The following is a 25,363-nucleotide window of genomic DNA, read 5'->3' on the forward strand; positions in this document are numbered from 1 at the left end:
GTAAAAAAACATCAATTTTTATCTCTAATAATTTTAACTATTTAAATAATTTAAACTAAACTTACAAAATATAAAAATAAGAAAAGTGATAAAATAATAATAAAAAAATCAATTTGTTGAAATAGATGTATTTTGTATTCTAAAATTGATATAATAAAAAATAACAAACAAATTAAAAAAAAAATGTGAAAAAATATGATAAAAAAATGCTCAAATATATAGTCATATAAGTGTTCACTTTTTAACTTTTAAACAAATTAAAATTTAAGAGAAAATATTTTAGCTGTAAATTATTTTTTTTAACTCGAACAAATAACAAAATTAAAATCTAGAATATTAAAATAGATTCTTAAACTAAGTTAATTTCATAAATGTATATAAAATTGAAAATTAGTATAAAAAATTTAATTATTAAAAGATAAATAACTACTTATAGAAATCTCTATATAACTTATTGGCTAAGATATTAATCAATCACCCATTAACAAAATAATATTTCTAAGACAAAAGAAAGTATAAAATTAAAAGTAACAAACAAATTAAAAAATAAATAAATAATGTGAAAAAAAATATGATAAAAAATGCTCAAATAAAAAGTCATATAAGTGTGTCATTTTTAACTTTTGAACAAATTAAAATTTAAGAGAAAATATTTAGTTGTAAAAAAATATTTTTAACTTGAACAAATAAAAATATAAAAATCTAGAATATTAAAATAAATTTTTAAACTAAATTAATTTCATAAATATATATAAAATTAAAAATTACTATTAAAAATTAATTATTAAAAAATAAATAACTAATTATAGAAATATATATAGAACTTATTGGGTAAGACATCAATCACCCATAAAAAAAATAATATTTCTAAAACAAAAGAAAATTAATAAATAAAAGTACTATTTATAACCTATATGGATAACAACTAAAATGTCTCTAAGCAATGTGGGACTTTTTAGCTTGTAGTGTAGTTTATTTTTCAAATAAAAATGAGAAGAATGTGTCACAAAATAGAAAAAACAGGAAGAAGAAAAAGTAAAAAGCCACCTAAACTCTCTTGTGCATTCCTTTATATATATACATAAGATGCCACATAAATCATTTTAAAGTTCATATTTTTGTTTTTAATTTATATTATAAACTACAAAAAGTATTTTTTTAAGTAAAAAAACATCAATTTTTATCTCTAATAATTTTAACTATTTAAATAATTTAAACTAAACTTACAAAATATAAAAATAAGAAAAGTGATAAAATAATAATAAAAAAAAAAAATTTGTTGAAATAGATGTATTTTGTATTCTAATATTGATATAATAAAAAATAACAAAAAAATTAAAAAAAAAATGTGAAAAAATATGATAAAAAAATGCTCAAATATATAGTCATATAAGTGTTCACTTTTTAACTTTTGAACAAATTAAAATTTAAGAGAAAATATTTTAGTTGTAAATTATTTTTTTTTAACTCGAACAAATAACAAAATTAAAATCTAGAATATTAAAATAAATTCTTAAACTAAGTTAATTTCATAAATGTATATAAAATTAAAAATTAGTATAAAAAATTTAATTATTAAAAGATAAATAACTACTTATAGAAATCTCTATATAACTTATTGGCTAAGATATTAATCAATCACCCATTAACAAAATAATATTTCTAAGACAAAAGAAAGTATAAAATTAAAAGTAACAAACAAATTAAAAAATAAATAAATAATGTGAAAAAAAATATGATAAAAAATGCTCAAATATATAGTCATATAAGTGTGTCATTTTTAACTTTTGAACAAATTAAAATTTAAGAGAAAATATTTAGTTGTAAAAAAAAAATTTTAACTTGAACAAATAAAAATATAAAAATCTAGAATATTAAAATAAATTTTTAAACTAAATTAATTTCATAAATATATATAAAATTAAAAATTACTATAAAAAATTAATTATTAAAAAATAAATAACTACTTATAGAAATATATATAGAACTTATTGGGTAAAACATCAATCACCCATAAAAAAATAATATTTCTAACACAAAAGAAAATTAATAAATAAAAGTACTATTTATAACCTATATGGATAACAACTAAAATGTCTCTAAGCAATGTGGGACTTTTTAGCTTGTAGTGTAGTTTATTTTTCAAATAAAATGAGAAGAATGTGTCACAAAATAGAAAAAATAGGAAGAAAAAAAAGTAAAAAGCCACCTAAACTCTCTTGTGCATTCCTTTATATATATATATTGATTGATATTGATATTGATGATTGATATATTGATATTGATATTGATGATTTATATATATTTTTTAATTATTTAAAAAATAAAATAAAAACATAAATTCCTTCTTCATCTTCTTCTACATGGTTTGAAAGAAAGAGGAGCTCGTCCAAATTTGGTCGTCAATGGCGACCTACAAAATTCTCAACCGCGTCCGCCGTTCTGTTCCAGCAACCTATCTCTCTACTCTCTCTCATGCACATGAATACCCCATTCTCACCAATCCTATTCCAGACCCTAACTCTTGCAATGCCACTAGCCCTCTCCCGTTTTCTTCCCATCATCGCAGACCCAGCCTCTTGTCAAGTAGTCCGTACTCATTATTGGGGGCTCCTGGTTTGTTATACTCTCGAACTATTTTCACTCGTTCTGGAGATGATTCGGAGTATGGAAGAGCCGAAGATTTTGATATCAATTTCATCACTAAGTTGCCCGAGTCTACTATGATGGATGCCACCTCAGTAATTGGTAATGATGAATCGATCCTTCCAGTTCGATTGGTCATTTCAATACTTGATGGGTTTCATGACCTTACTGGCTTACCTTGGTGAGTTTTAACTGAGTTTCGTTACTGAGAAAGTTTTGATGTTTTCATCATTATTATCATTGTGAAGCAAGACTCTTTTGCTTTACTTACGTATTTCTTTGAATATTGAATATGTTATTGTAATTACAGGTGGATAGTTATTGCTTTCTCTACATTGAGTCTCAGAGTTGTTCTGTTCCCTATTCTGGTCTTGCAACTTCGCAAGTTGAATCAAATTAGTGAGTTATCAATCAATGTGAGATTTTGATTTTTCTCTTCAATTTGTGGGTTAATCACTCAATTGGGTCACCGTGAGTTCATTTGTCTAATCCTCTTGTACTGATTGTAGCTACACTTAAATTTTTCAGTATTCACCATCATCATCTTCTTCTTATGTTGTAGGTGTCTGCATATCATATAATTAACTTACTTTTCTTCTTATCACCTTCATAGGACCCCCTGAACAGAGTCATTCTGATCCCAATTCGCTCTCTCGGGAGAAAAGGCAAGCTTATAAGAAGCCCTCACTTTTGTGGCTGCTTCCATACGCTTGTTTCCAGGTAATTATATTCTTAAAACTATGAAAGTGGCGTTAGTTTTTGATAAGTTTTACTGGTAATTCCTCTTTTCTTGTTGTTGAATTTGTATGCAGATCCCATGCTTCTTATTGTGGATGACTAGTATACGAAAAATGTCTCTGAATCATCACCCTGGGTTTGATTGTGTAAGTCTCATAAATTTACTATAAGTTCATGTAAACTTTTACAAACGATATGATAATTTGGATTTCAAGTTTTTACGGCCAAAGCACCAATGAAGTTCACTCTTTTGGTTTTTCCTTGAATGTGAAAAACATAGACCTATTGTAGCCAGAACATAGAGCAATTAAAAAAGTTTATTGCTATTACATTTTTTTTAAGAGTTGGGGAGGTTTCTTATTGTTATAACATTGCTAGCATAAATAAGTTTATTGTATTTGATTATCTCGAGGATGTTGTGTTATCTTCTTCTCATTCGCCATTCATGGGTATCTTTGACGTTTCCTAATACTGCTGTGAATTATTTAGTTCATTTGAAAGCTTGTATGCATTGCCATGCATGGATATTGTCTAATTCTACAAAGATTTTTTAATCATGTCATTCATGATTTTGTTTGATTAACATGAAATTTTTGTGACTTTCATTTCAGGGTGGTGCTCTTTGGTTCCATAATTTAACTGAATTCTCGCATGGAGTTTTAGGCTCCATATTTCCATTAGTTATTGCTGGTTTGCACTATGCCAATGTTCAGGTAATTAATTGGGTTATTAAATATATAAGTATGAAACGTCCTTTTTAGTAAAGTGGTTGAATCCCTCAATGGTTTCCTACCCAGTAGAGATGATGATAGGATTGTCTCTGAATGGTTGGTTTCAGAATCAATTGTTCATGAATGACACAAAACTAGAAAAGCAGATAAGCAAAAATAGAAACATCTTTATGTTTCTTGTAAGGTAATTGCTGGTAAATACAGATTCTTTACAAACATAGATGATGTTGCCGCTCAAAAAAACATAGCTCAATTCTGATTAGTTTATTTAATTTTCAGAACTCTTTTAGAAGATCTTCTGTTAAAGAAACAACTGGTCTACTCGACGTAGCAGTAAAAGTAAGTAGTCACAACTATACAAGTCATATTTTTTATTTTTATTTTTTTGGTGAGAATGCTGTATCGTGTTACTTGTTTTTCTCCCAAGTTGCATTTATCTAATCAGTTATAATCAAGTTAAGGTGCAGAATGTTCTCCTGATCAGGGAATGTATTATGTTAATTTGTATATCTTTGTAGTTGAATTTCAGTGTTATCTTATTACTTGCTTTTCTCTTGAGTGGCATGTCTCTTATTAGTTTTATATTTTAATCAGTTGGAGGGCACTGGTCTTTTAGCCATTTTAAAAAGTATTTTTATTCCTAGAAGTGATTTGATCTGTAAACCTTGTGCAGTATTACAAGCTCGGCTTGGATTTCATGACTCTACCTATCCTTTGTATCTGTTACTGTGTCCCCCAGGTAACTTATTATATTGTTATGCATATGTGTGTTTAGGATTTACTATATTGGATCATATTACTCACATTCCGAGGCATTTTTTTAGCAGACTAGCAGTTGCCAATGAACTAAATTGGCAGAATTTAATTGAGATTGAGTACCAAACAATTTATGCCACAGTTTTAAATTTTTCTACGTCTTCTCTTCAGATTGTTGTCGCTTGTGATATAATTCAGTTATTTATTTGATGAAGATGTAGATCTGTAGGATAATTTGTTGTGTGCAAAAGTTTGTTTTAAAAACTAATGTCATTATATGAAGTACATTAATAGAATCTTAAAGGGGTAATACAATGTATTGTTTATTACTGAAATGCTCAAATATCTGGCATTGAAAATCTATTTCCTTTTCTCTATTACCATATTCTGGTAAAGAATATATAATTTACTTCTCCACATTCTTTCGCAGGGAAGTCAAGTCTATTGGGCTACAAATCTTTCACTAACTTTTACTCAGGTGATCCGTCACACCGCATCCATTCTTTTATTAATAAACATATTAATTTGACACTTAGAGACTTGATTTCATGTTTCCCACATGTATGTGCATATCTATATTTAAACTTAGTTCCTTGTGATTGTTTTCCCAAATAAGATTCTGCTATATGCATCAATAGTATTTTCCTTCTCCGCTCTTAAAGCTGAGCTCTGGTTTTCTCAATATCCAATGTGTATGGTTCAATTGTTCCGTTATTTATTTATCTTTGGTTTGGTCATTGGTGAGATACATTCCTTCGTATTTGTCCTCAGATTCAATTATTTTTCATACCTGAAAATCCATGGAATACCACATATATTACTTGTCTGAGAGGAGAGTAGTAGCCAATGCTAAATCATTGCAGTTACCTACTTATCAGGCTTTTGTTATGTGATTATCACTCTGTTACTACTCATATTGTTAAATTATCGATTTTAATTCAAAGTTGCTCCTTTTTTGATAACACCCAGGAGTACTTTTTCTAGTTCCCAATTCCAAAATGAAACTAAATCACTTTCTACCCGTAAAGGGGAAAAAAAAGAGAAAAGGTTGTGGAGTTTTGATGAAACAACTTTTTGAAATTGTAACATGTTGAAATTGATTATTTGGAATTTGGAAATTGGATTTTGATTAGAAAATGAACTTTTTAATACTGAAACTCCAATAATATTCTAGGTCTAGCTGCAGACTGCAGTGTAAGCATCTCAATAAATGTCCTGATGTGAAAGTTCTTTGATGACCTTGCAGCATTTTCTCCTCAAACATCCTGTTGTGCGTGCAAAGCTAGGGCTACCAGTCGAGAAATATCTTAATTCTGCAGATTCAAGTGTTACTGCTCCTGCTATAACTGCAAGTGAACCTAAAAAACCGCACCAAACATCTTTGGAAGCCCTCTCTCCACTAGAACTGCTTAACGTTAGTGAACCTATGCTTTTACCTTGTAAGCTATGTTAACATCGGATACTAATTGAAGTTTTGTCGAATCTTTATGTCTGGGACGGTGGGCAGCTTTCCACCCAACTATTATCGAAACAACATATAGAAAGAGCAATTCCTATACTACAGTAAATGCTGATCTTCTAATCTGCATTTTTATTTTTGTCTCAACTTCTTTATGTTAGCTTAGTAGATTTGTCCATAGCTGCCAAATTAAATTATAATGTCTTTTTAATTGCAGACTGGCACTCTCCAAAGATCCTGAGAATACTAGGGGTTTAATTCTTATGGGTCAGACTCTAATGCAGAAGGGACTGCTTTCAGAGGCTATTGAATACATGGAGCGTGCCGTTTCAAAGGTCTGGGACTCTGCATTCATTTTCGCATTACGCAATTTTCGCTTGTTAAGCTTGCACGATGTTATGTATGAGTCAATTAATTATCTGAGTGAAAATTGCTTTGCTTGCAATATTTGTCTGAGAGTTCAGGATATTCTATCTTGTCTGTTTGGGCGCATCATGTAAACCAACACCTGTCACTTTAATTTGCATATTTTAAGATTCGGTTCATACCATGTTTTATGTTCTTTGTCCATTAATAATTCATTAATCAGAAAGTGCTTTCTTGCATCAGCTCTTACTTGCTGGCCATCTTACAGAAGTTGCAGATATTTCTGATTTAATCCGTGCCTCTAATTGGGCTGGTTCTCTCCATATTCGGCAGGTGCAGACTATTTACAAAACTTGCTATGGAATAACATTTAAAATGGATACCACACTATCGACACATTGTTTTTAATAGTAGTATGGTAGAGATCAAACCTTTTTTTTTTCCACTGACGACTTACTTGTGTATGATATAGGGAAACGTCAAGGAAGGGCTAACACATTTGGAAAGGATTGGAAGAATGAAAGAACCAGAGCATCCAGTGTGCAAAACTCACTACTTTGATGGATTATTAATGCTTTCGAGGTAGTGAAAATAGTTACAAGCTATGTGAACATTTGTATTGCACTATAGATTATTTTCCCATATTAAGTTCATTTTCATATTTATTAAGGCCCTTCTTTTTCAGTGCTTTATACAACGAGGGTCGCAGGAAAGAAGCTGCTGATTATCTTCGATTAGCTGCTGCTTATAACCCTGCTTTCAACGAGTTCTTAGAGCAATGCGAAAATGATGACTCTTCACCCAGCGATCTTACCAACAAACAACAATAGACAAGATCATTTACATAGGCTGAACAATACAAGTTTTGTTTTCCTTCTTACCATTGTATTGCATTACCAATAAAGCGATTAGAGAATAAAATTTTGGAAGTCATTGTTGTGATTATTTATCATAATAACCTTTTTCCTAGATACCCGGGTATGTATTTTTATTTTGGGGACATACTTTGAGAAGAAAAGATAGTAAGCGCAGATTTCAGACTTAAAGCTTGAAGTACTGTTATGAAGAACATCTATGTATGTATGTATGTATATTAACTTAATAAACAGACGCATAATTAGTAATTTAAACTGATTCATTTGATGATTGACAGGTCCAAATAGAGTTGTACGTGCAGTGGTTTGGTCTCCAAATTGCAGAAGCTTATAAAATTGATGACGGTAAGCAACTTAGTTTGAAAATTTTGAGAAAAAGCTACTTAATTTGTATTTGATAAAACAAAGAATTGAAAAACAAACAAAATAATTTGTGGTTTTTATGGCCACTTTTGCTAGAGAAAACACGGTTGTTCTATTTTCTCTTATTTTGCCTTGTCCAATGGTACCTTTCACCTTGATGTGTAGGTTGGTATATCCAATTGAGCAACTTTAACCAGATCTATTTATATTGTGTTGAGAAATTTTAAAGACGTATTTACGTGTCAACAATACTTATTTTATACTATATATTGTTCATCTATATATTAAGATTTATCAATATATTTATATATATATACTAGGTTGATGTTACGTGCAATACACCTATAATTAGTTTTCTTTATAATTAAGTTCAATTAGGTGATTTTAACTACAATACTTTAATTTTTTTTTAATTAAATAATGTATTTTTTTTTATATTTGAAATGTAATTTGAGATTTTGATCTTAAAATTTTTTTTTTAGCTATTGCTACATTAGTGTGATATTTAAAATTTTTTTGATCAGGTAACGTATGTAATAATGTATATATTGTAATTTACTATATGTAGATTGGATTCTTAAATTTGATATAAATATTTTTATTCCCAAATTTTACAATAATAATAATAAAGTTAAAAATATGATTAAAAATATTTATAATATTTTAAATTTAAATTTCTTTATATAAAATATATACATAATTTTTTTTTTTATTTTAATTTAAAGTTAAACTAATAAATTTAAAAATATGATTAAAAATATCTATAATATTTCAAGTATTTTAAATTTAAATTTAAATTTCTTTATATAAAATATCTATATAATTTTATTTTTAAATATATATAATAATATTATTATAAAATTAATAAAGAATATTCTGTTAAATAATAGAATATTCTGTTGAAGTTAATCGGAAATAAAAAAAAAAACATCGTTAAATCAAGAATTCTGTTACATAAGCACATTTTATATATAATAGATATATATATTTATATGATTTTTCTTAGGAGAGGGCATAGTATTTTCTCATGCTCATAGGGCATTTTTTCTTGCAATTGATTGGTTGAAACAGTGCGTTGTACAAGCTTATAACGTGGTGTGAAGCGTAATAATTTTTTTAATGTTGTTATATTTGACTTTTTTTTCTTAAATTATAGGGTAGGGTTTTTTTTTTTTTTCACGCGAAAAATAGTTTTTTATTTTAATAAAAAATGATTGGAACATACTTAAATTATACACTTATTTTAAGTATGTATCCAACATTACTCTTTTTTCTTCATTCCTCCATTTTTCGATTGATAGTTTTTATTGGTACTTGTTGTTGACTTCTTTCTAGTCAACAACGTTCAGTCAATAAAGCGATAATGTAAGTATTTAAATCATAACAAGGATTATGAAAAATTGTAAATGTTACGAATTTTATAGAGGTTCGTCCTCTTTTAACAGTAATAGTCTATTCCTTTTTTTGTTGTATTACTTTTAGAATGAATATCAAGATAACAAGGTGTGATGAAGTGAGTTTCTCAATATCCCTTAAAAATGTTACAAATATTTTAGAGTGTTCTCTCTGTTCTTAGCACGTGAAAATCGAAGTCCCTAAATAGTGAATTGACCTCACTATATAAGGAATAATGAATACATAAGTTACCCAAAAAAAATTGGAAATAAATTAGAAATGGTTTGAATGTGAATCCCCTTTTCTCCATTTGTTAAATCAAATCCCATGGAAATACGGATATCAATTGGCCCATTATTGTGGAACCAATTAAAGAATGTATCTTGACATATCTTCAGCAAATGCCTCGGTCAGCCATTTAGCATCATCTGGTCTGGTCGGTACAAACTGGTGTCATATTCCACACAGGGTCAATCTCCTTGCCACTTGTTAGCTTGCCATGTGCTACATATCAGTGCAAATTTTGGTGTAACATTTGCCCCCAAGTCTGCGTGGAAACTTTTGGTTGTATAAGGACTTTCTAGACCTTGCAATTTGCACGACTAGGTGACACACGTTTGTACCCACGTACCTACATGGATATGACATCAATTCTACCCCGAAGTGTGCAAATCCTTCCTTATCCTTTCAAATCTCTGCATTAGTTGTTTTTCCTTAGAAATCGCATCTTGGGGATCGTGCACTGATGGTTACACAATTCTTGTAATGATTACCTTTTTGCTTTTTTGGGGGGGGGTGGGGGAATGAAATATTTGAAATTGATTAGCATTATACCCTTCGACAATCCTATAAATGGGATCAAAAATACCTATTTGCAATTTTTAACCATTTGAAAATGTGCAAAGCGAGAGGAGAGTTGTTGTAACGCCCTAAATAATTAGGCACGCTACCCAATAAACTTATGAAACGCTAATCCCCTAATCGGGATTACTAGTAAAATAAGTGCGTAAATTAAACTTTATTAATAAACGGAATGAAAATTAATAATTTAAACCTTATAATTTAAAAGTTACAAAAGTTGGGATCCCAAAAGTATTTACAAAACATTATTACAAGTTCTTTTCCTTTAGCTGACCTAAGCGGCAAAACAAAGTTTCAAAATACATCACTGGTAGACCCCAACCCGCTTGGTATAGTGTGGCCCGAACATGTACATTCTTTGTTCAGCTCCCATACTCATGGCTTATCAGAAACAACTTTACCCTTTCCTGCAGAGTAGAGCACCCGTGAGCCAAGCCCAACAAGACAGTATAAAATAATGATAACATATTTATCACACTATATAATTAGTAATGCCATTCACATATGCCTGTATGACACAGACCTGCATGTTACGCTCACACACCTATTTATATCCATGTAGCGTAGACGTACGTATTGCGCTCACACGTCTAATTACAATAAGGCCTTAGAATGGTTTCTCTCGGTTCTAGTTACCGAGTCCAACCTGGTTATGCCTTGAACACATAACTCTAAATCTCAACATATTCATATATATAATATGGCATAGCATTTACACAACATATATCACTAGGGTAATAACCCTAGGCTATCAAACCGCTCACATTAGGGTAATAATCCTAATCCTGGTTATTAATTACTCACATATCTCATTTTCAATATAAGCGCCACCGCACATAACTCTACGTGCTAACTACTGTCTTACCTGATGTCCTGTAAAGTAGAGATTCCAAATTCCCGGGTGCTCCTGACCAGGCGCCGGTAATCCTAGTCACAATATCGGGATTTTAAACAACAAGGGTTAACCCCTGATTCCACACTCATAAAATATATTTATGGCATTTAAAATTCAAATAATCACATAAAGCTCAGAACGAGCTTTCCAACGGTATAAAGAACGTCCCAAACGGAGTCTCGAGTCAAAAGTTATGGCAAAAACAAAAACTCAAAAAAATTACTAAACTGTCAGTATCATGGTCGCGACCAGACCTATGATAGTCGCGACCACTGGGTTTAAAAACCCAGAAAACTTAGAGCTTGTTTGGTTGTGTTTTCAGTTTTTTGTTTTTAAAATTGTGTTTTTAAAAGTGAGAATAAAAAACAGTTTTTTATCATTTAAAAATTTAATAGTGTTTGGCACAAATTTTTAAAAACTGTTTTACAGATTTTTTCTTAGGAAAAAAAATCAATATTTTAGCACCATACCATGACATTAACCCATCCGAGTCTAGGTTCGGGTATTGTTTCGGGTCTAGGATCCGAGTATGTGAGCAAAATATAAAATATAATATGTTAGACAAAAAAAATTATTTTTGAAACTCAATTTTTAAAAAACAGTTTTTAGAAATTTTTGCCAAACGACTCCTAATAGTTTTTAAAAACTGTTTTCAGTTTTAAACTGAAAACAACTTTTAAACTATAAAGCCAAACAACCTCTTAGTTTTCAACTACGAAAATTATGCCCAAAACACATACAAACCCAAACCAAAACTTAGAATCATCACATAGGCTTTCAATCATTAAACAGAGAGTCTAAAACACCATTTCATGCATTAAACATCAACAACAAACTCTCAAAATTCAGATTGTACAATAATCAAAATCATGCCTAAACCAACAAAAAGTCAAGCTCAAGAACTTGAGCTTCAACTCATGAAACCCCCATTTATTTCCAGCAACAAACATCAAATAAAGACCTAAATTCTAATAAGAAAACACCCTAATCATTCCATCTAGAGCTCAACAATGAAGACCACAACAATATTAAGCAATTCATACCCAAATCCATCAAGATTAAACATCAATTCTCTGAACATGCAAATCTCAAGAACAACTCACTTTTCATGCTTTTACAACAACTAGAAATCAGCAAGAACTCAAATAAAAATTAGTAGAAAACTACCTCAATTTCTTGCACAAACAAGCTCCAAGCTTTCAACACAATCTCCTAACAATCAAGCTAGTTTTCACCAAAGTCAAATTTGAAATTCAAGAGGGTTTGAGAGAGTGAGAGGGTTTGGGTAAGGGGAAGAAGCAGCCAGAAAATACACTTCCTTTTCTCTAAAAATTCTATTAATCAAATGTAAATCAATAAAGGTCAAAAGACCAAAATGCCCCCAGGACCAAATAACATCCACTTCAACATACAAGGGCATAATTGTCATTTCATACTCATTTATTTTCAAATAAAAATTCAGATTATCCAATACTAAATAAAATGCCAATATTTAATTCCCAAAATTGTATTTCGGGCCCGAACCCGGTTCGACCCGAAATACCCGGTTGTGACTATACCACACCAACCTGTCAGAACACACCTGAAAAAGACAACAAAAGCATAATATATAATAATATAGTCCCATAAGCACGTTAATAAATTAATTTAACTGTTTTACCCTTCTCAGGTCAAAATTACTAAAATGCCCCTAGCTCACCAACGGGGTCTTAACATAGCATAAATCATATAAATTCTCATATATTAAATTATATAATAATATAATTTCCTCAATTATACATAATTATCTAGTTAGGGTTTTGCTAATTCATTTCTTAAATCTAGGGTATTACAGTTGTTCTTTGAGCAATTGGCCCTTTTCAACCATGATCAGACTGTTCTTGACAAAAAGCTTCAATCAACTAGCAAAGTAGTGAGTAAGTTATTTTTTATTGGATTTTATGCCCTAAATAAAACTTATTTCAATATAATTAGATTTACTAATTAATAAAAGATCAAAAATTATTTTATGTTGCATGGTTCACATGATTTATTTCATAATTATATGTTTAATGTATAAATTCTATTAAATCTAGAACATATAGTTATTCATGATTATAGTGTTGTCAACACAGTGGAATATAATCATGATTATATGTTTCAAAGTTTAAGTCCCATGTCAGTACACTGGATTTAAACTGACATGATAAATTAGCGGTAAAATATACTTACACCTTGGATAAGTATTATGTTCTTTCTAGGACATTGGCAAAGTATGCTAGTATTAGATGTATGGAGTATACATCAGATTGGACCGATATTGAACTTGGATAAGATATCATAAACTTACCGCTATATCCTTCTAAGTCAATATCAATGGTTGATCTTAGGTCTATGGATCTTAATCCTGATATGGTTAGGTTAAGCTTAATTGTATTATTTATGTTCTTCAAGTTGTTCGTGGATGCTAACATATGGTTCTGGCAGATATTTACATCTTGGGAACATGGTAGTTCAATTGAGTGGGAGCGCTGATCATAGATATAGAATCTATAGCTTCTATACGTATTTAGAAGTGAAACGATGATTTCCTTTGAGCTTGGCTTGATAAAGATAAATGATTGAGATCTCATTTAAGTAATCATATTAGTTTATTGAAATATCATTTATAGGTAGCTAAGTATTTTAATGATAAAATACATTGAAGGGCAGAACGGTAAATTTGTCCTTATTCGATGTAGATCATCTATAGAGGATCTTTGACTATTTGAATTAGAACGTTGGATGTAACGCCCTAATAAAAGGCACGCTACGAACTACCATTAAACCTAAGCTAACCCCACTAATTTGGGATTACTAGACTTAAGAGCGAAAATTTAAACTTTAAATCAATCATAGAGTAAAAATATAGCTTGTAAATATTTAATTTTACAACCATTCCAAAAGATTACGTTTCTCCCGGGATCCCATAAAAACTTCCGCAAAATATTACAGGTTACATTTACAAGCCGACCTAAGCGGCAAAAGTCAAAATACAAAATATTTCTTCTGGTAGACCCAATCCGCGTGGTCTAGTCTGGCCTAAACATGTATAATACACTGCCAAGCCCTCAAACCCATGGCTGATCACAAACAGATTTACTCTTTCCTGCATAGTAGAGCACCCGTGAGCCAAGCCCAGTAAGACAGTTTAAACAACATAATGCAATATATTCTTAATTTAAATAAATACTAATGCCACTGTATCTATTGTCATATGACATAGACCTACGTGTTGCGCTCACACGTCTATTTACAATAAGGTCTTAGATTGGTTTATCTCGGTTCTGATTACCGAGTCTAACCTAATTATGCCTTACCTGCATAATGCTTTAACCCTAGATCATATACCCGCTCACTTTAGGGTAATAACCCTAATACTAGTTTCTCACTTAATCACAAGCATAATATCAAACATGAGCGCCACACGCTTAAGTCTACGTGCTAACTACTGTCTTACCTGGTATCCCAAGTATGTGGAGATTCCGAACCCTTAGGTCTTCTTGAGCAAGCGTCGGTAGTCCTAGTCATACATACCCGGGATTATACAAATAGGGTTAATCCCAAAATCACTTTCACATAATCACATAATTTGCATTCCAATTACAAATTCGCATATAGAGCTCGAAATGAGCTTTCCAAAGATATCAAGAACATCCCAAACGGAGTCCCGAGTCAAAAGTTATGGAAAAAACAAAAACCCAAAAATTCCCAGGAAAAACAATTGTGGCTGCATCGGCCACAACCTAGTTGCCCACGCTGCGGCGAGCCAAACCGTGGCCGAGGCGAGGGGCCCTGTAACCCCTAAAAATTTCCATTTTCAACTGTTGGATTTTGTGACCTAAATAAAACTCATTTCAATATAATCAGATTTACTAATTAATATAAGATTAGAAATCTCTTTTATGTTGCATGGTTCGCATGATTTATTTTATGATTATATTTAATGTATAAATTCTATTAAGTCCATAACATATATAAATATGTATATATTTGTTCATGATCATAGTGTCGTCAGCACAGTAAAATATAATCATGATTATATGTTCAAAAGTTTAATTCCCATAATTTGTCAGTTCACTAAATTTAGACTGGCATAATAATCGGCGATAAGGTATACTTACACCTTGGATAAGTGTTATGTCTTTTTTAGGACATTGGCAAAGTTACCAGTATCAGATGTATGGAGTATACATTAGAAGAGACCGATATTGAACTTGGATAAGATATCATAAACTTACCGTTATATCTTTCTAAGTCAATATCAATGGTTGATCTTAGGTCTATGGATCTTAATCCTGATATGGTTAGGTTCAACTTAATTGTATTATTTATGTTCTTCAAGTTGTTCGTGGATGCTAACATATGGTTCTGGCAGATATTTATATCTTGGGAACATGGTAGTTCAATTGAGTGGGAGCGCTGATCATAGATACATAATCTATAGCTTCTATAAGTATTTAGAAGTGAAACGATGATTTCCTTTGAGCTTGTCTTGATAGAGATAAATGATTGAGATCTCATTTCAGTAATTATACTAGCTTACTAGAAATATTATTTATAGGTAGCTAAGTGTTTTAAGGATAAAATACATTGAAGGGTAGAACGGTAAATTTGTCCCTATTGAGTGTAGATCATCTATAGAGGATCTTTGACTATTAGAATTGTAAAAATGGATAATCATAACGTATTTATATTTTAGTATATATAGAGCGTTTTATATAATTGAGAGTGCTATTCAATTCCAAACCTATGGTGGCGCAGGCGAAATTAATAAGTTCGAGAATTTACTTGGTAAATTCTAGATCTACTTATTGAAAGCTCAGTTATTTAGGCCCATGGTCTCCTTATTAGTTGAGATAATACTGCTTGCAGACTCAGTTAATTGATTTTAATTAATCAATTATAATTTTAAAATTAGACTATGTCTTATTTATGAATTTTCACTAAGCAAGGGCTTAATTGTGAAGAAAAGAGGTTTTGGGGTCAATTTATTAATTAAGAGACTTTGTATGGTCTAATTAATAAATAATATAAATGATAATTTTATTTAGTAATTAATTATAATTATTAAATAAATAGTTTTGGCATTTATAGGATTGAATTAGAAAATATGGTATTATTGAAAGAAGAATAAGTGGTTGAAAAAGTGACAAAATTGTAACTAGAGATTGGTCATTTGTATGGGCGGCCCTAGTGTTGATTTTTGCCCAATATTTAATTCTTTTTTAATTCATATAATTCAGCCCTAAGCTCTAGTTGAAACACTATAAAAGGTACATGATGCTCTCATCTCATCCTCTTCTCAACTTGACTATTCAACCACCCAAATCTAGTTTTCATTCTCTGACAACTAGTAGTTGAGAGACACCTTCAATAGTGATTTCAAACCTCTTGCATTGTTCATCCAATTCGAAACCCTTGAGTGATAGAGTGCCATACCCACACATAGCAAGTTAAGTACTCAATCATAGTGAGTAAAACAGTGGTAACTAAACCCGAAGGAGAGAAAGAGATCCAAGTTCAAATCTTGATAATGTTCTCCTACAGAAAGGAATCGAGGACTAGAGATCTTAAACGGAAGGAGTCATTATATTCTGCTGCAATCAATGTAAGATTTTCTTAAACCCTTATGTGTTTATTTTCATTGTTTTAGAGAATTCATATTTAGGATGTTAATTCAACATTCTTGTTAGTAAATCTAGATCATGGTAAAATAATTCCATCATCAACATGCTCGATTTTTCACCAAATTGACATAAAACTTCATCCAAAACCAAGTTCAAACTCAAATTCAAAACTTTACTAGTCATAATCAACATTAGCTAAGAATTTAAGCTAAAACAAAGTTCAAGTTCAAGGCTAACACAAAACCAAAGCATGCCATACCAATAAACATGCAATACATCATCCAATCTTGAAACCAAGACATTCAAAACATCTAAACCCTGAACTTCAAATGAGCTGCCCAAAAAATCAAGCAACCCAGAAAATCAAAGTACAAGCTAGCATCACATATCCTAAATTCACCCGAAACTTCCAAAGACAATAAAGAAACTCCTAGCATGAATGTACTAGCAATAACCTAGTCAAAAACACTTTAAATAATGTCTTTCTCAACAACATGCATCTCATTAAACAAGAATATCAAGCACAAACACAGAGAGAGAGAGAGAGAGAGAGAGAGAGAGAGAGAGAGAGAGAGAGAGAGAGAGAGAGAGAGAGAGAGAGAGAGAGAGAGAGAGAGAGAGAGAGAGAGAGAGAGAGAGAGAGAGAGAGAGAGAGAGAGAGAGAGAGAGAGAGAGAGAGAGAGAGAGAGAGAGAGAGAGAGAGAGAGAGAGAGAGAGAGAGAGAGAGAGAGAGAGAGAGAGAGAGAGAGAGAGAGAGAGAGAGAGAGAGAGAGAGAGAGAGAGAGAGAGAGAGAGAGAGAGAGAGAGAGAGAGAGACTTTAAACCCAAAAATGAATTTTCTAATTTTCAAAAAAATAGTTTTGTTGAAAAATACACATAATCATATCCACATAATTAAGGGTATTATAGTCATTTCAATCGCACACACATAACATATTAATTTATATTTTCCCATTTTTCAAAATAATGCCATAAATAAATTCCAAAATATCTGATTGTGACTATATCTTGTCGGCTTGTCAGAAAACACCTACAGATAGACGTAATAAACATACTATATAATAATATAGTCCATAAGCACAATATATCATAAAATTACGATTTTTTCCATCTCGAGTCAAAATTATAAAAATATCCTTGATACACCAATGGGACCTTAAAATACAATCTATCAGTATAATTTCACATATTAAATTATATAATAATATAATTCTACATTAATACAAGAAAAGCATTTGAATTTATTCTATTTTATGCTGCTAAATAGGTACTCAAAAGGTCTAAAGACACAATTAGTAATGAAAAATATAAATAATCATTACTCCTTATAATCAGCAGTTACAACTAAAATATGTCCTTTTCATTAATATATAATGTTTCTAAAGATGATGATATTTGCAACAAGTTATCTTTTAAGTCTGATTCTTTGACCAACTTACAATCAGAGTTAATTTTGAGATGCTTCCAATTAAGTAAAGAAGAGTGACATATCCTCTTCAAATATTCAGGCATTATGAGAACCTAAGAAAACAAATGAACATATCAATATTTGAAATATACATTTGTAATATGAACTTGAAATAAAGCCACAACAATATCAAACAAGAGAAATAATGAAATAATTTTTTTAAAAATAATAAAATAAAAACAATAATGAACAAACCTTAAATGAAGGAACATGCAAAGTCACAATATTCCAAGAGCAATTGAGATTCAAAAGGAAATTCATCATACTGATAAATCCATTTGCGTCATAGTTCTCATGCAGATTATGAATCACAAATTTTCCATTCAACAAATTAGAAGACTCCATTGATATGCCAAAGTTGGTATGGCCTTCATAATTGAAGGATTCTAATTTTGGAGCAAATTCAATTATAATGTTCATCCCATAATCATATTTAGTACACCTATTCTTCAAATTGAAACTTTTCAACTGCTGATTCGAAATTTTAATGTGCTCTAACTTCACTTTGTAACAGTCCTTCAAAGTCAAATTCTCAAGGAGTGGAAGGGTTGAAATGAGACACTCTAATGATTTAGATGGGTCTTCTTCACTACAATGATCAAAAGTTAGTGAGAGATTTCTAATTCTCTTGCATGCAAAGAGATTTGTATCTTTAAAGATGAATCCATTTACTACCAAAGATTCAAGATTTATGGCTTCGACTTGAAGAGGTGGTACAAAGGCAAGATATTTAATTTTCAGCCACTTCAGGCTAAAACTTTGCAAGCAGAGCGGATAACCAAGAGGAACTAAGTTATCACACAAACTTAACAGCAATGTCTCAAGGGAAGGGCAACCCAGCAATAACTTAAATATTGCATCATCCTTCAAATTATCTTCAAAGTAAACATTTTTCAATGACAAAGTTTTCAATGCTGGAAGTCTAATTGAATAGGCAGTGTTCAAATCTAACCTATCCAACTCTAAAACAGTCAACTCTCTAGTGTTGAGTACTGATATAGGTAAGCTGTAACAACTCAAAGCACGATCAAAGGCAAAACCCAATTGAAGATTTATTTCCTTGACTTTGTTTTTAACTAAAAATTCTAACCATTTATCTAGGTAAGTGGCTTTGCTTGTATGATAGGAATTCTTCATCTGAAGCTTGAAACTAGCTATGGCTGTATCCACCATAAAATTCATACCTCTCTTGCGGCATATCAAACAATTATCGACATACTTGTAGAAATTTTCTACGGCCTGTGACGATTGAAAATCAGTTGTAGCATCAGAGAAAGTGAGTGTGGGGACTGAGTACCACATGAGCTTCCAACGCTTTGTTAGTAGGCATGTACGAACGACATCCACAGTGGGTAGAAATGACAAGATGTGTTGGATGATTGCATCAGGTAGTTTCGAAAATCCATCATCTTCCTCAGCCATTGATATTGCCGTTTTAGCTCTTTTTCTTGCCATAAGTTGGAAGACAACCCAAAGTGGATTGGACTGTAACCAGAAAAGAACATAAAAGTCATCATTTTATATGCTTTGATAGCTAATACTAAACATTGAAATTTTCAAGAGCTTAAGGTGTATCAAGAGATTTAAAAGGACTAAAAAAAATTTTCAAAGGCAGAAAAATGAAACAATAAAAAGTGAAAACCAGGTTCATCCTTACCTTACTTGTAGAAGCTGCAGAAATTTTCTTCTTCTTCAACCAAACAAGAAAGTAAGTTAAACAATCGAAGGGGCAAGAGATTTGCTAAGTGGAGAGGGTTTTTAGTTACTAACGAAACAGAGCATTAGAATATGAGGAGAGTAATGAGAAGGAAACACAGGTTGAAGAAGAAGAAAAGTAAGACTTGTTTTGCTACTATATTATCACAAGTCAACAAGCACGTGTTAATAATTTATGATATTTTTAAAGTACTAAATAAGTAAAATCTATCACACCTGATATAAATATAAGACTTTTCTTTCCAAATTTAACAAAACACCACTTTTTTTATTTAATAAAAATAGATGGATTTAATTCGCTTGTGCTTTAGAGGTTTTGCAATCTCTTTTTGCTGCAAAGAGGTTTGTTTTGCAATCTCATAATCGATAATCTTCGAATATATAATTATGTGACAGAAATTTTTAGATTTTAAAAGAATATATGAGCAGAGCACAGCAGTTCATTAAAACAATAAAACAGTGATCACTGATTTAACTGAACATGCCGACTGTGATTAAAATAGAAATGTATAATTGTGAAATTTACATTGAGAAAATTATTAATATAGATACGCAATTTTCATTATTAATAGAAAATCTAAATTGTGAAATTCCCACGAGCACACACTGACACGCATATATTTACTTGAGAAACTAAATCAGAAAAAAAAAAATCTAGTAAGTTATAGTATTGACTATTCAATGAGAAAAAGCAAGCAATAAAAGAAAAAAGAGTACGTAAAAGTCAATAATCTTGCCGTCTACTTTTGGCAAGATCACTGATCAAAGAGTCATCGTCATTTTCACATTGCTCCAAATATATATTGAAAGCAGGATTATATGCAGCAGCTAATCGAAGATAATATGCAGCTTCATCTCTGCGCCCCACATTGTATAAAGCGCTGAAAAATCAAACTCATCATCAACTTCAAGATGAACAACAATCATGGCGATGGAGCCTATTGTCATATAATCAAATAGTACTCCACTGCATATATATACCTTGAAAGCTTTAATATTCCATCAAAATAGTGAGTTTTGCTAATTGGGTCCTCTGGTTCTTTCAACCTTCCGATCCTTTCCAAGTGTACCAGCCCTTCCTTAAGTTTCCCCTGTCCCATACACAAATACAAAGTACATAGCTTTCAATGTTTACCACATTTATAATTTTATATAAACATGTATATTGAGCTGTTATGATCATGTTGAATCTCAAAATTTATTTTTCCAGTAAGTTAGTGCACCTGACAAATATAGAGAGACCCCGCCATTTGCAATGCAAAGATTAAATAATCGATTTCCTCCACTTCTGTTAGCTCTTCAGCAAGCAAGAGCTGGTGAGAATAATAATAGATCAATGGGGTGCAGAGTTTGAAAGAGTTGGTATTAGCCAAATTCAAAATAAGAAATATTAGAGCCAAAGTCCTGTTCCAAATAATTGTTCAAAAGCAAGTAATACATGAATAACTTTTTTTTGAGGCAGCTACAGAGATAAACTCTCTCAGTCACATATTGCAGGCAAAGTAATTATCTCACAAGATTAATTCATTCATGTACCACATACGGCAGTCTTGACAATTAGAAAATGAATTTAGAGTCCCAGACCTTAGAAATAGCACGTTCCAGATACTCAATCGCCTCTGTAAGCATTCCTTTCTGCATTAGAATCTGACCCATGAGAACCAAACATTGTGTGTAATCAGGGTCCTTGGAAAGTGCCAGTCTGTAGTAAAAGAGAATGAGCTTGATGTTGCAGCTAAAGACAAAGTTGTTATGAAGCTTGGCAGAAAAGTTTAAAGTTTAAATTTCTAAGAGAAGATCAGAAATTACTGCATTATAGGAATTGCTCTTTCAATATGTTGTTGTGATAATAGTTGGACGGAAAGCTGCCAACAATTCCAGTGACGAAATTTAGGATAAACTTTTATTAACATCTGATATTTAACGTAGTTTTCAAGATAAAAAATTAAGGTCACTTACGTTAAGAAGTTCCTTAGGGTATAGGTCTTCCAAAGATACTTCCATGTGTTTTCCAGATTTTCTTGAGGGTGTAGGGGAGAGGTCTTCCAAAAATACATTTTGCAGTCTTTTAGATTCACTTAAGGTTGTTATAGGAGGAATACTAATGCCAGAGTGTGCAGCTGAGCTAGAAGTAATCTTGTCTGATAAACCCAACTTTACAAGTACATCAGGATTTTTGAGTGATAATTGCTACAACATCATCATAAAACAATTAATATCAAAAAAATATCACAGAGGGCATGGATTGAAATGCATTTATAGCAATGTGAAGCTGGAAAGTAATCAAAATATTTTTTTTATTAGAAAGTTCATTTTCTCATTGAAGAAGAATAAGAAAAAGAAGAAGAATTCACCTGTATAGCAGTTAGTGAACTATTTGTGACCCAATAGACAAGACTTCCCTGCAAAACAATGGTAAAATTGTAAGGCCTAACTTTGTCAGAGCATGCCACTTCAGATATGCAAGCAGTACCAACATACAAATACAATACATTGTTACCCCTTTTATATTCTACTGATGATAGTCTATGGTATAATTACGTGTGCTTAGACAGCCATCAATCCACAACAAATGATCAAAATATTTGCTAGTTTTTCGAAATAAATAGGAGAGACTGAACTGTGTCTTAAAATGAGCAATGCTGTCAAAAATATAACACCTTAGAAGATTCCAAAGGTGGCTTGGTTGCCAGGGAAAGACCAACAGAGAAGATGCGTAGAAAGTTGAAAGTTGTGGCGAAAATTGGTTGATCTTCTGTCTCACTATTACCCTTACTTTATAGCTAACTGCTACATTTTGTAATGCCTTGAAATGTATAATTATGTAATCTGATATTACAAACCTAAGCTCAATATAATAATGACAAATAACCAAATCATAGCAATAGATATCAAGTTACCTGAGGAACAAAATAACAGCTTAAGAGTATAGGTAGTGTCAAGAAATCCAAGTAGTGCTTGTAGTACTGCACAAGGTTGATAGCTCAAATCATCTTCACAAACTAAAATACTTTTAGCGGTTAAACAAAAAGCAATGGAAATATAACTACTAAGAGAAAATATAGAACTAATGAGATACATGCCACTAAGGAGAAAAAGAAGTAATAGATAGTTGTCGTTTAAAATATATACAAGACTTATGTAGTTGAGAATACTTACTTTTACTAATAAGTCAAGCAGGCTGGTGACCTTTTTAATTGAAGATTTTCTGAAGGAAATCTGAAAAGTTGAATAACAAGATATCAGGCTACCCTCTTTCACATTAGCTTATAGTAACATGGTAAAGTCAGCTGACAGGCTGCTGGTAAAAATATCTTTATCTACCTATCTGCCATTAACATACTGTTCCTTTTAAGTATCTTTTGTTTGCTTGTAAAAATATCTTTCTCTACCTATCTGCCATATAACTAAGACAAAGTAATTACAGCTGTATCAGCTGTAATTGGTATCCAGCTGAATACCTGAACATTGGTATAGTGCAAACCAGCAATTACTACAGGGAATATGGAGCCTGAAATCCCATGAGAAAATTCAGTCAAATTCTGGAACCAAAATGCACCCCCCTGACATGAACACCGCAGAAAATTTTAATTTAACAAATCCATGAATGCTATATCAATATGCAACATATGGTTATAAAATTTAGAAATTTCCTGTATGACGGTGCACACAAAAGATGCAATCAACTGAAATCAGCCAAAGCCATTAAAATGAAAAGAAGAAAAAAAAGCCTTAAAGATACACATGAATGATGACTGAGAAGAAGAAATCAATAATGATAGTCAATCAAATACGAAGAAAACATATCAGACCAATCAAAAGAAACTTTCACCTAGCTCCATGCTTTTCAGCTAAAATAAGTTAAAACATTTGTGCTAGTTCTGGCTATACAACCTTGAAATGAATTGTATCAACAATTGATCAAATTATGCTTGTATAGTAGTAAAACTTTAGACTTCAGAGATTTACACAATCGAACCCAGGGTGATGGTCCAGCGACATTCTTCGTACAGTAGTCATCCACAAGAAGAAGCAGGGCACCTGCATATATTTTGAATAACATGGAATAAATAAATTTACAAATAGAACTTACATAAACAAACATCACTCCTCTCCTACACTTTAAGAAAATATTTACCTGGACACAGACGTATGGAAGGAACCATAAAAATGAGGGACAGCCAATGGCTTTCTTTTCCTTCATGAAGTGTGAAAGATGATGAATATAACCTTTTCCTGATAAAGGCTCTGGAAATGGGGATGGCACTATGCAGATAATAAGAACCAAAAGAAGTTAATTTATGATATACATGATACCTAAACTAATGGTGACATAATTGAGTGAGTAATGAACAAATTGAAGAGAAGATACAAAAAACACTTACATTTATTAAACAATTCTCCAATTCGTTTCAACTTATGAAGCTGAAATATAAGCAAAGGGAACAGAACAGCTCTGAGAGCCAATGTGGAGGAAGCAATAACTACCCACCTATAATTGAATACACATAACAAAAGCAACCAATATAGATGAACACACTCATATTCAAAGCAATAGGTAGATAAGCAAAAAAATCAAAATATAGTAAAAAAAAAAAACAATGTGTGGAAAATCACCATGGCAAGCCACTAAATTCATGAAATCCATCAAGCATTGAGCTCACTAAACGAATTGGAAGCATTGACTCTTCACAGCTAATTGATAAAGCTTCGTCCATAATAACATTGGATTCTGCAATCAACTCGGGCGAGACAGTGATCGAGTGGTGGCTATCAACAGCTCGAGCTTCTCCAAGCACCGAATCATCTTCAGACTGAGTGGTAATAGCTCGAGAGTTGAGCAACAACGAGTACGGATTTTTTAACGGGAGGTTGGGTTTGCCGAGGTGGGAAGAAAACGGAAGAGCATAAGTGACGGAGCTAGAATTAGAGTTAAGAATGTTGAGAAGGTGGTAATCACGCTTGTGAGAGAGATAGTTAGCTTGAATAGATCGGCGGAGGCGGTTGAGAATCTTGTAGCTCGCCATTAACGGCCAGAACTCCGACTATTTCACGCTTAAACCATTGATAGAAATGAGACGACGTCGTATTGCTGAATCATGTAACACCACCATTTTTTTTTTTCAGAATAATACCCGAAATTTTATTTTATTTTATTTATTATTTATTTTTTTTTTTAAAGAAAAGCGTGATTATATTGCTAGATAAAAATACTGTTAGACCTCACGGTCATTACAAACCAAATCAGAAGGAATGGAATCAAAAGGAATAACTCCAAACTTCTTGTAGGAAAACGCCTACTTAGCCACATTATGGGCAACAAAGTTATAATTTCTATTAATATTACAGAAAATACAACTAGAAAAGTAGGAAGAATAACTAATACAAAATGAGACGTAGTTATCCAAAGCCCAACATGACGCCTTCCCATTGAGAGCATTGATAA

The 25,363-nt window shown here is 31.5% G+C and overlaps 3 protein-coding genes across 6 annotated transcripts; 1 reads left to right on the plus strand and 2 right to left on the minus strand.

The window, feature by feature from the left end:
* Window positions 1-2,364: 2,364 nt before the first annotated feature.
* LOC133034833 (ALBINO3-like protein 2, chloroplastic) lies at window positions 2,365-8,164 on the plus strand. 4 transcript variants are annotated; one of them, XR_009686190.1, is made up of 15 exons: window positions 2,365-2,827; window positions 2,957-3,045; window positions 3,260-3,366; window positions 3,459-3,530; window positions 3,996-4,097; window positions 4,395-4,454; window positions 4,789-4,854; window positions 5,302-5,349; window positions 6,118-6,285; window positions 6,379-6,434; window positions 6,548-6,665; window positions 6,940-7,029; window positions 7,169-7,278; window positions 7,382-7,916; window positions 8,100-8,164. XR_009686190.1 is itself a non-coding variant. In XM_061110263.1 (14 exons), the coding sequence occupies exons 1-14, from the start codon at window positions 2,406-2,408 to the stop codon at window positions 7,524-7,526; spliced, it is 1,653 nt and encodes a 550-aa protein (XP_060966246.1). In that variant the 5' UTR covers window positions 2,365-2,405; the 3' UTR covers window positions 7,527-8,059. The 4 variants fall into 4 exon arrangements, 1 of the variants encoding a protein (XP_060966246.1); XR_009686191.1 differs by lacking the exon at window positions 8,100-8,164 and having other exon boundaries at window positions 7,382-7,776; window positions 7,850-8,059; XR_009686189.1 differs by lacking the exon at window positions 8,100-8,164 and having other exon boundaries at window positions 7,382-7,772; window positions 7,850-8,059.
* A 9,689-nt stretch (window positions 8,165-17,853) lies between these two features.
* On the minus strand, window positions 17,854-20,250 carry LOC115720626 (F-box/FBD/LRR-repeat protein At3g26920). Its single transcript, XM_030649789.2, has 3 exons — window positions 19,859-20,250; window positions 18,397-19,686; window positions 17,854-18,254 (listed from the first exon to the last, which is right to left on the minus strand). Exons 2-3 carry the CDS (start codon window positions 19,654-19,656, stop codon window positions 18,078-18,080), a joined length of 1,437 nt encoding a protein of 478 aa, XP_030505649.2. The 5' UTR covers window positions 19,657-19,686; window positions 19,859-20,250; the 3' UTR covers window positions 17,854-18,077.
* Window positions 20,251-20,387: 137 nt separating this feature from the next.
* LOC133034834 (ALBINO3-like protein 2, chloroplastic) lies at window positions 20,388-25,031 on the minus strand. Its single transcript, XM_061110264.1, has 14 exons — window positions 24,535-25,031; window positions 24,303-24,409; window positions 24,056-24,183; window positions 23,887-23,958; window positions 23,379-23,480; window positions 23,077-23,136; window positions 22,818-22,883; window positions 22,272-22,319; window positions 21,877-22,107; window positions 21,727-21,782; window positions 21,502-21,619; window positions 21,141-21,230; window positions 20,899-21,008; window positions 20,388-20,798 (listed from the first exon to the last, which is right to left on the minus strand). Exons 1-14 carry the CDS (start codon window positions 24,942-24,944, stop codon window positions 20,642-20,644), a joined length of 1,755 nt encoding a protein of 584 aa, XP_060966247.1. The 5' UTR covers window positions 24,945-25,031; the 3' UTR covers window positions 20,388-20,641.
* Window positions 25,032-25,363: the final 332 nt, after the last annotated feature.

Source organism: Cannabis sativa, chromosome 2 (assembly GCF_029168945.1).
Source record: "Cannabis sativa cultivar Pink pepper isolate KNU-18-1 chromosome 2, ASM2916894v1, whole genome shotgun sequence".
Taxonomy (NCBI): domain Eukaryota; kingdom Viridiplantae; phylum Streptophyta; class Magnoliopsida; order Rosales; family Cannabaceae; genus Cannabis; species Cannabis sativa.

Coding starts and splice junctions, on each gene's coding strand:
- LOC133034833 (XM_061110263.1), top strand. CDS start 2,406: ATGGCGACCTACAAAATTCTCAACCGCGTCCGCCGTTCTGTTCCAGCA. Junction 6,666..6,939: donor TGGAGCGTGCCGTTTCAAAG/GTCTGGGACTCT, acceptor TTCTTGCATCAG/CTCTTACTTGCTGGCCATCT. Junction 7,030..7,168: donor GTTCTCTCCATATTCGGCAG/GTGCAGACTATT, acceptor TGTATGATATAG/GGAAACGTCAAGGAAGGGCT.
- LOC133034834 (XM_061110264.1), bottom strand. CDS start 24,944: ATGGCGAGCTACAAGATTCTCAACCGCCTCCGCCGATCTATTCAAGCT. Junction 23,481..23,886: donor ATCACCCTGGGTTCGATTGT/GTAAATCTCTGA, acceptor TGTTCATGTCAG/GGGGGTGCATTTTGGTTCCA. Junction 21,620..21,726: donor AGAGCAATTCCTATAATGCA/GTAATTTCTGAT, acceptor CTTTTACTACAG/ACTGGCACTTTCCAAGGACC.
- LOC115720626 (XM_030649789.2), bottom strand. CDS start 19,656: ATGGCAAGAAAAAGAGCTAAAACGGCAATATCAATGGCTGAGGAAGAT. Junction 18,255..18,396: donor TGCATGTTCCTTCATTTAAG/GTTTGTTCATTA, acceptor TTGTTTTCTTAG/GTTCTCATAATGCCTGAATA.